A 10,743-nucleotide genomic window follows, 5' to 3' on the forward strand; every position below is an offset into this window, starting at 1 on the left:
AGAAACTTCAGACTAATGAAATGAAAACTCATGTTCTTCCTCTGTGTGACTCTGCGTTACACGCTGTCCACAAAAGCAGAACCAGCGTATAGAACTGCCGGACTACAATGAACCAATTGATTAAAATTACTGTTTGCTTATTTTTTAGCACAATATCAGTTCAAACATTTTTAAATGTTTTAAATCAATACTGGTGTGTGGTGACAGCCCTCTTTCAGGCTACTTTTTGGTGTTCATGTGTTTTTATGATGTGTCTTTTGGTGGAAGCAGACAATGCACTGAAGTATTTATCTCTCAGTTCATTCATGACATTATTTATATGACTGTGATCACACACAACCTGTGTGAGAATGGTGTTTAATTACTAGCTTTTAGAAACAGAGGGCATAATATTGTTCAATACAGTACAGTTAGTATAGCTGTGCCTAAGAGTGTGTTTGTCTGGTAAACATCAAACTGTGGTTGACAGATCAGTGCAAAGGCAGGCAAGAAGTTTATGTAAGGTAATTCACTTCACTTCATTCAGCTTGAGTTTCTGCTGTGCTCACTTGGAGCCTCTGCCAAAGAGAAACCAAAAAGGACCATGTACTATCCAGAACCTTTGCCACTGGAAAACCACAAAAAGAACAGTTCCCAGGAAATCGAGTGAAGTGCTATGTAGAGGAAATGAAGCCCATAAATGCTGCCCTGTTATATCAAAAAAGAAATTGAGTTTTCACCTTGAAGTTTCACAGGGATTTCCCTTTACCACATCAAATGACAAAATGAAACGTGTTTCTGCCCATGTTTGCTTTGACCAACATTCAAAGTATCATAGCAGGATTTGGATATGAACGATATTATGCTGTGAAGCCTGTCAGGTGATTGGACAGTGGAAAAGTCTGGCTTTCTGAATTCCTGACTCGGCCTGAAATATGCCAGGTTTGACATCAGCGGTGGAAAGGGAGAGAGCAGGCAAAAAGCTTTGGAGGAGTGAAGACTATTTCTGGATCAGCATGTCAAGTTTTCTGCTTGATGATTTAGGCAGAGGCTTCTGAGCAGCATTTACAGTGTGCACTGAAGTTGTTGTATGGCAATGAAAGAGAGACTGGGGCCCAGTGAAACTAAAAAGACTTACTGTAGGTGGGTAGCTTTGGGCTTCCAGTGAAGTGTACCTATCAATACACAGCTACATATGGTACATTGGGGATGAGCAACAGACCTTTTTCCCATCAGGATGGTTGAGCTACTGTCATGAATTCACTCTGCTCATCGTAAATGCCTTGGATCAAGCCCAAGCTGCTTGAAATCTGTGCCCTTTGAGATAAAGCCCCATCCCTTTTAGCAGCATACATATAATAGGTTATTATGGAACAGCTGAACAGATTTTATTTGTACTTTCTGTTCTGTTATAATTATTGATAAAGTAATTTTATTTTTGTGGCATCAGTTTGAATTTAAAAAGCATGACCTTCAGCATGAGCCATAACTTTAGAAAGTATCAAACATTCATGAAAACATACATTATAGAAAAGGAATGTAAGAGAGACGCCAAGTGACTTTTTGAAATGCACAATAACAACTACTGACCCGCAGTATTGAACAGAGAGGGCATGAATTAATGCAAAGTCATAACTCAGGGATGCTTGGCAAATTATCAAAGGATAGCATTTTACCATCGCTGACTTAATGAATATTAAAACCCAACTTTTTTTAACAAAACTGAATCTAAAGCAACATGAGAAGCACTGAAGATGTACTTCAACACAGTACTGCTTGGAGCTTTATATAATTATTCACATGCCAGAATGAGATAACATGGCCTTAACGCTCACTTGCTGATAATGCACAAATGTGCTGAAATGTGTGTAATATTTGCTATCCATTTTATGCATTTTAGTATGTACAGCTCATTACGTTATTTAAAGGTTTGATTTTTAAAATGTAAATGGATAACAGTGCTGCAGTAACGATTTGAGGACCACCAAAGTCTTAACAATTCATCCCAAAAGGCACACAAACGTCTTTATGGTGAAATTTAAGGCAATTGGACAGTTAATGGAAGATTTTACCTGCAGCTATTTGCAGAACAGTGAATACTGGATTTTCCTCAATTTTATCTGAGTATTTAAGCTGTTGGGACATCTGTTAACAAATACAACAAAGAAGGCCTCTAAAATTATGTTCAAAACATGGTGATGCTTATGCAAAATTCAGCAGATTTTTATGATCAACAAGGGACCCTGATCACCAACACCAAATGGTTTTTCCAATCCATGTAATAGATACCTACTGTATTATAAATACTGGAGCTGTTGGTCGCACTATAGAAAAAGAACCTCCAAGATAACAGGGTCTATCCTCTGGGGATCATGAATATAGTTTGTTTGGATATTTGAATGTTGACCAAAATGACCAGTTGTGGGGCGCTGATGGTGTTATAAGCGCGGGCCCTATAGTTCTCATAACAGCTGGCGCTTGTTTGCACTCCCGGCCTCGACCATTTGCTTCCACCACTCTCAACTCCCCACATTTCCTGTCTCTCTCCAGCTGTACTATCCAATAAAGGCAAAAATGCCCCAAAATAAAACTTTCAACTTTAGAATTTTTTCCAACCTCTCCCCAAAAGCACTTTGAGGATGTCTTGTAAGAATGACTCATGCACAGAAAGGAAATTTCTGAACATGAGTAGAGTAAATGTTTATAAAGAAAACTCTCACTCAGTGCTCCAAGAATGTCAGCAGCAAACACAGTTAGCTCATGCATTGTAAGTATTTATAACACAGTTTGAGATACAGTTTCTTAAACCGCTTTAGGAAGTCTTTATCGGCAGGCCTGTGTTTGCAGCATTGGGCTCATACTGGCCATACATTTCATGCCTAAATGCTCATGCTTAAACACAAGGCATTGGTATACCAAAAAGAAAGTGTTGACTGCCCAGAGGTCCTCTTGGCTGTAGTCCTGACTGACACACCCAGTTACGGTTACTCATACGCTTCTGCACAATTTGACACAAATAAAAGAATGAATTTAGACTTAACCTAGAAACCAAGTAGAACAAAATAACACGGTCCAAAGACAAAATTTCTCATTACAAGAAGGCTTGGTGATGACGATGTGATTTTGATGCCAGTGTCAATAGTACATTTGTGTGTGGCGTGATTTGCCAGCTAAAATCAGACCAAATGGATTATGTGAGAGAGCCAGATGGAGAGAGGAATCAAAGAAATTGGCAGAGGATAATTAAAATCAAAGCCATCTAATCAGCCGTTGTCGTGAGGACATAACTCTAAAAGTAGTTTCTCATTAGTTTATTATAAATGACGCGTTGAAACCTTAAAATCTTTACTGAGTAGCACTTATGTCCGGTTTCCAAGCCTGTGTTGTGTTTCAAAGGCTGGAGCATATTTTCCACTTACTTAAATGATAATTAACTTCTCATGACATCTGTCTTTCTTCCTTTCTACCAATCCAGGATTTAAACTTTTGGATTGGCTTCCAACGAGCCCATGATAGCTCCATTTGGAAAGTCACACATATGTGTTTGAGATGGCAAATCATTCAACTTCTATTCTATATATATATTCATCTCTCCAGAAAATTAGGTGTTAAAGAGCACATTGTTTCAGTTTTTCCTGCAGAAGAAACCAAAGTGCTTGTTAGGTGTGCAACCTAAAGCCTGTTTGATGATGTGTTTTGATGGACGTTCCGGGCCAAGTTAATCACAATCCATCTCTCACAGTCAGGTTTTCCCTGAATGAGCAGGTTGGGGATTCAGTCCCTGGTCCCACTGTCCACATGTCAAAGCATCCATGTGCAAGACACTTAACCGAAAACTGTACCTCGTGGTTGTGCCAGTGTTTGAATGGGATTAGTTAATACTGATTGGCTCTTTACAGAGCAGCCTCTGCCATCAGTGTGTGAATGTGGTGTGAATGGAGGAATGTGATATCTAATGTAAAAGTGCTTTGTGTGGTCAGCAAACCAGAGAAAGTGCTGAATAAATACAGTCCATTTATATAAACACAGTCCATCTTCCATTTACCATCAGGTACAGTAGTTGCAGGTTGTTGCCACAGGCGGTTGAATACTCAGCCTCACATCAAGGATGGTTCTCATTTACTGTATCGCTGGCACTTTGAAGTTTGACAAGTTCCTCTTAAAAGCAGACAGGCTTCTCGGCTGTGCTCAGCAGAGTGTCCCGTCTATGAACCCTTTAAAGACCACCTCTGCTGGGTGCCTGGATAGGCCATGGTCAGGGCCCTTTTTACGAGCTGTCATGGGCTTGGTGGTGAAACTGTCTATCAGACGGCGAGTCAGCACACAACAATTGCAAGTGTCAACCGGTTTTATCCTCATGTATGCTGAGGTGTCACTGTTAAAAGAAGGCTTCCTTGGGAAGTGCAAAGCCATGAGGGAATGTTTAGGAGGACATCTATTATGAGTGCATGTCCAACTGGACAGGCAGAGATTTGTCCTCAACTCTTTAACCAACACGCATGGATCCCTGGAGAGCATGTGGAGGCCCTACTTCACCTTTGACCTGAACCTTACAGTGCCTCAGCTTCTGAGAAAGCCAAGTGGTCACATTAAGCAGGCTGCTAAGTAGTCTGGTGATCATGGTTATCGGAAGAACCAGTGAGGCCCCCATTTAAGTAAATTTATGGCTCCAGTTTTTGGTTTGGGCACGGAATCCAAAATCCCGAATCTGTTCTCTGTTATGGAGAAAAATGTCTGACATACTTGAGTGGACGCCTGCTGCGTGCTTCCAGTCCGAGGAACATGAATGTAGTCTCAGAGGCTGCACAAATGTTTTCTGAGTGTTGTAAGGTGAGTGATTTACAAAGGGCTGCAGCTGTCTTTCTCCTGGATCAGGGAGAGGAGTTGCGTTCTTTGGGTGGAGGAGCGCTATTACAATCAATGGAGAACGTTGTCCAGAGGAGCCTCCTCAACCTCTCAGGAAATCCCAATCTCTGGTGTTGGCTGTAGAGCCTGATGCTGGCTTCTTAAGTGATTATCTTGTTCACTGCAGTGACATTCAAAGACTATTAGTGAAAGATATGTTCAACTGTGTTTCTAGGTATTCCTAAAAAGCTGAGATTGTATCAGAAATAACTGACCTGAAGTCCATAAAAAACCACGATCACTTAAAATGTTGTTTGCTTGTCTTGTTTTGCAGACCGACCTGACAGAGCATGAATTCCTACTTTTTAAACACACGCATTATGATGTAGGTATTTCAGCATCCATTCAACTGTTTCTTTTTCTTCAATTAGACTTTGGGAAAATCTGTTCAGAATTCATATCTCTGCAGTAAACTATTCTGCAGCAGACGTGCATTTACTCAGATGGGCTGGTGCTCCTCAGGTGAAAAAGACTGAGAAATGGTGCAGAGCAAACAGGTGAAGAAACTGGGTACTGGTCAGCCTCTTGTAGCTGGAACTAGGGGTTAAATAATCCTTGGAGAAGGTGTCAGAATAAAGGATTATGCATCTGTTTACAGTTGTTATGAACTCAAAAAACTGTAACCTACATAGCAGGGAGATTTTTTGTGGGCTGGACTAACAAAAACAAATAAACAGATGCATAATTTGAGAGAAGTCACAGATTATTCTGTTGCTGTTGATTTAATTATGTCCTGCTCATTTAGCATCTGTTTCTTTATGCTTGTTCCTCAGTGACAGACACAATGTATCCAGCTCCATTCCGGTGCCGTCCAAGTCCCAGCTCGGTGTCTCTGCTGCCTCAGATATCGGCTTCCCCTGCCACACCAGCTCCCCAGACAGAGGCCTGAGGAAAAGGGCGAGCTCAGAGGCCGATAAGCACAACCACAAGCCATCTCCTCCACCCAGCTACAACACGGCTATGGCTCAACAGCAGCCCCCAGCTGGCCTAGAGCCTCCATCGCCTTCACCCAAACACCTGTCTTCTTCCCTCGATGCTGGCATGGCCTCACTTAGCCTGACCAAGGGTACAGAGGTCAATGAGGGGGAGCAGAAAGAGGAGAAGGATGAGGGCGGGGAGACAGCGACGGAGGTGGAGAGACGTGGAAGCACCGACAGGAAAGTTGAAGTAGAGAAAGAAGAGACTGAAGAGCAACTGTCCAGTAGCACAGCTGCACCCACCACTTCTTCAGTGCAGTACTCTGGGGAGGAAACAGCAGCCTCCAGTCAGCACACAGGAGCCATGAATGGCTCTTTGGTAGCAGGACAGACGGCTGTTAGCCTTATCCCTGAGCTGCGCTGCTCTGTGGAGCAGGCAGAGGAGATCATGGGCACAGAAGCGACTGGTTTAGGTCTGGGGTTGGGGTTAGGGGTGCCGGATGAGGCCCGGATGGAGGACTATCGCTGCATCCCCGTGGACCATGCAGTAGCTGTAGAGTCTGACGAACAGGTGCTGGGGGAGCTGGACGCCGCTGGCTTTGAGGAGTTCTCCAGACGCATCTATGCACTAAACGAGAACATGTCCAGCTTCCGCAGACCGCGCAAGAACTCGGACAAGTGATGACGAGGACCTAAAGGAGGAGGGAGGCTTGAGATGAAACTTGCACAGGGGTTTGGATATTACAAGGCGGGACATGGACTGAGAGGACTAGAGGATGGTTACCACTCCCTCATTGCATTATCTGAAATCATAGGAGCGATTCTGGAATAACGACCAATTTGCACTTATTGTAAACATTTCCATCATTTCCATCTTTAAAATAAATGCAGTCAGACGTGCAAGTATCGGGACAGGAAGCTTAATTTTTATTCATGAAGCCAGCATTAACATACTTTTAACAATGGATGGAACAATACTAAAACTAATTCATCCTATGAGTTACTGTCAGCTAACGCAGTCTGTTGATCCATAACAGGAGCATTCATGTAAGCTTATGTAACATAACTTGGACTGCTTTTTCACTCTAAATGCAGTAACAGACCTCGACTTCATGTCCCAAACACTGGTGTTTCTAATGTTGTGCTCAGACCACTGGAGTTTAAATATCCTACCTTTCTTTGAAAGCAGTTTGAGCACAGAGATGAGGAGAAACTTAGCAGAAATATTTCTTTTCTATTTTGTATTTCATTTTATATGCAACAGTGCAAAGATATAAAGTGCTCCATATTAAAAAGAACATAAAGGAAAAAAAAAAGGAGTTTTTGTAAAACAATAATGAAATTAAGTTATCAAGTACAGACTACATTACACAAAAAAGGTTAGGGGAAAAAAAGGGTTGGACTATAAATGATGATCACAAAACAAACAAAACAAAACAAAATAATTAAAAAAATATTAATTAATAAAAAATTAAAAACGAGAGAAATATATCTGTCTGAAACCAAACCCCCAGACTACTAGGTATGAAAATAATAGCACTTCACATACAACAAGATTGAAATAGTAGTGTGAATGCCAGATGCAGCCTCGTAAAACCTCACATGATCCTGCGTATGATCTTATGTTGTCTAATAAGAAAGTAAGTACACCTGTGCAGCACATTGCGAGCACCTGTGCAGAGTAATGGAGTCCAACACAACAACTCCACAATAAATCCTTCTTTTAAGAAGCTTCTTTGTATATGTATGTACAGTATATGGACAGGTGTTCTTGATATATTGTCCACCCTATTAACATACATGATGGGTGCTAAATATAAAGAACGCCTTTCAGTATTATGCATTCACTATCACCAGGGACTAGAGTCATCAGGATCTGACAGTTTTAGCTAAACTGAAAATGTAGAAGCTCCCTAAAAGCTGGATTTGTGTTGGATGCATTACATTGCACACGTTGTTATAATACATTATTGCTGATCAGTGTATAAAAAGACAGAGGCTGATGTGGCACGCCAACTTGTCCTAATAATGCTTTGAAACCTGGCAAGATGACAGTGGATCATTAAAATGTGCAGAACTCGTGAGCTCAGTTAAATTTGTCAACAGTAAGATGCTAGGTTGCATTAATCACTGTTGAACCCGATTATATTTGTGTTTTCCTCTGAGAAATGTTGCAATGGTGTAAATGCAACAGCTGTACCTTCAGCCTATTGGCTTACACTATTACCTAAAACTCAAAGTTTAACTCACAGGTATATTGTTCATCCAACATTTACATTTAGGCTTCAACTTCAACATGATCTGCTCTGTTTGAGTCTGCATCAATAGAAGAACACAGAAACAAGACAAAGCTAAAATATGAGTTGGTAGCAGTGGCAGTTATAGCAGATTGACAAATAGAGGCAGCTCCGGTCTTGAGAGCTTTGAGCTGAATTGCTGCCCCAAAGTCACATAAAAACACATTCTAAAAAGCCCATCTTTACAGCAACAATAAACCTGTTTACAAGGCACACTTTTCAATAGCAAGGAGGCTAAGGCATGTCGCAATTTCACCTTTCTGTTTCTTGCTAGGTGAACTGAAAGTAAGATTGATTCAGCATTTCCAATCCAGTGACTGCTATCAAAAGTCTCCAAAACACTGCTTCAGGAACCAACGGGTAACGTCACTGAGACAACGCCCATGTTTTATACAGCTTGTGCAACCCAAAGTAATTGATTTGCAGATTCACTACACAAATATTGATTGAGCTTCACTTGCAACAACACCAGTCTTTATATCTTTTAAGACTCTCCCGGGGTCATAACATTTCCTTAAATTTGATGAGTCTACAAGCTGTTAAGGATGTTTATAGCTCCTGAGAGGACCTTTTTGGCTGATGATGAAGTGGACTGTAACATAAAAATGCCTAACCTATAAAAGCAAATGAGACCATCAGTGACCAGATTGATCATTTCTATATATTTTTTAATACTTGTTAGCACTGCCAAAGTGAGTTACAACGCACAGCAGAAACAGCCTGATTTACATTTGTCTTGAAAAGTATTCACATGAAATCATCAGTGAAGAGATAGGACACACTGATTTGTCAGGGGAGCACCAAAGTCAACACACATCCTCCAGGTGTAAGGACAGGGAAATGTGGGATAAACTCCTGTAGTCTCCGCCTGAACTATATAATTCTCAACCAGAGTCAGGACAGAATGATTTCATGCAACTGCTTCAAGCTTTCTTTAACCAAAGAAGCTTCTCTTATCTCACAGAGTCAGCTGTCCCAATACTTCCACCTGTGACTGTAGACTCAAATGTTTATTACCGAGCCTTCATGGAGGGTGCATGATGGCAGGTGTGTGCAGGTGGCAGGATGTGATGCATACATGTGTGTGTGTGGGTGTGTGTTTGTGTGTCAAGGCTTCACATTAGCATGCATCGACAGTCACACACTCACAGTTTGGTCTGAAGTGGTCCCACCAATGACCTTTGGACATGATGGGAATTCACAAACACAAAGTGAGGTGGGAGCTGGAAACTGTGGCCCAATCAGAGACTCCCTGACTGTGACACTCTGCATCTCCTCCCTCGCCTTTCAGCTGCCCGACTCGCCCGTCATCCTTCACACGGGGTCCAGTTTCTCCTTCAGGTCTACAGATGAGGGTCCTAAAGAGCACATGGCAGGGATACAGTGCAATTGTTTTTCTGTCCATCTCCATTTTCTCTTTGTTCTAATTTTATCATCAACATTAACACAAATGCTAATGTAACGTCCACTGATTCTCTTACTCAGTAGACCAAACTTCAACTCTGTGTCTGTATTCTGTTTGAATGTCTCACTCAGGCTCTACTGTAAGTGTTAATAGCAGGTGTCTCGATCAGTGATTTTTGTCCCGTGTCTCCATGTTCTGAATGCTTTCTTGCACTGGTATTCAATTAATGCATTATTTATGTCTCCTAATAATTGTTGTGTGCTTTGATTCAAAAGAAATCAATGTTTAGATTTATTTCTCCATCGACTTGCTCATTATTATTGTCAGATGTTAGACTGATCTCATTACCAGTGTCTGGGTCCAGCTGCTTTGCATCGTCCGTCGTGACAAAGATGGACTTTCCACCGGCAGCCCAATTCCTTTCTCAGATCCAGCGCTGTGGAGGCTGACTGTTGAGAAGTATTGTATTTAAAACTCAAACATGAATCATGTTACATCATTTCCATAAACTGCTCTACAGTTCAGTAAGTGACCATGTACATATACTTTTGTATGGAGGGTTCTTTTTTTTTTGTTATTAAAGACTTACAGTCCAATGGCATGGATGTATGTAGCCCCCTTTAAGAGTGGTCTGCCTATATTTGTTACGGTATCTGTTCCACTGTTAGCTGAAGCGAAATTAGAATACAATAGAATGCCTTTATTGTCATTGCAACAAGTACAATGAAATTGAAAGGTGCAGTCCTTATTAGGTGCCATTTCAAAGAGACAAAAACAATCAAGGTATAAGATTAATGAACACAGGAATAAAAAAAACACTGTCATACACAAACAACAAACAAATCACGGAGCAGCAAAGTTCACACTTGAGAGGGAATTTTTCCCAGTCTTATTATTGAACAGTTTATGTTATTATTGCACTTGTGAATTGCACTTGACCATATTGCACAAAGTCACAAAAAAAAACATGCCCATGCTCAAACAGTGTTGAGAACAGTAATGGCTCTTGCATAAAAACTGTTTTTTAGTCTGTTTTTACTTTTAATGTCCTAAAATGTCTGCCAGAGGGTAGCAGCTCAAAAAGTGCATGTCCAGGATGAGTTGGATCCCTTAGGATGTGTTTTGCCTTCCTGAGGCAGTGCGAGCCGTAAAGTTCCTCCTTGGAAGGAAGGGAGCAGCCGGTGATCTTCTGGGCCGTGGTGACGACCCTCTGGAGCGCTTTCCTGTCTGTTGCTGTGCA

General features: G+C 41.3%; 1 protein-coding gene across 1 annotated transcript in view; it reads left to right on the forward strand.

Moving 5' to 3' along the window:
* Positions 1-10,127, forward strand: part of uvrag (UV radiation resistance associated gene) — a 137,029-nt gene extending 126,902 nt beyond the window's left edge. Inside the window, exon 15 of the mRNA XM_034683455.1 lies at positions 5,658-10,127. Within this exon, the coding sequence (XP_034539346.1) occupies positions 5,658-6,483 (826 nt within the window). The 3' untranslated portion in view covers positions 6,484-10,127. The remainder of the gene's footprint in view (positions 1-5,657) is intronic.
* Positions 10,128-10,743: the final 616 nt, after the last annotated feature.

Source organism: Notolabrus celidotus, chromosome 5 (assembly GCF_009762535.1).
Source record: "Notolabrus celidotus isolate fNotCel1 chromosome 5, fNotCel1.pri, whole genome shotgun sequence".
Taxonomy (NCBI): domain Eukaryota; kingdom Metazoa; phylum Chordata; class Actinopteri; order Labriformes; family Labridae; genus Notolabrus; species Notolabrus celidotus.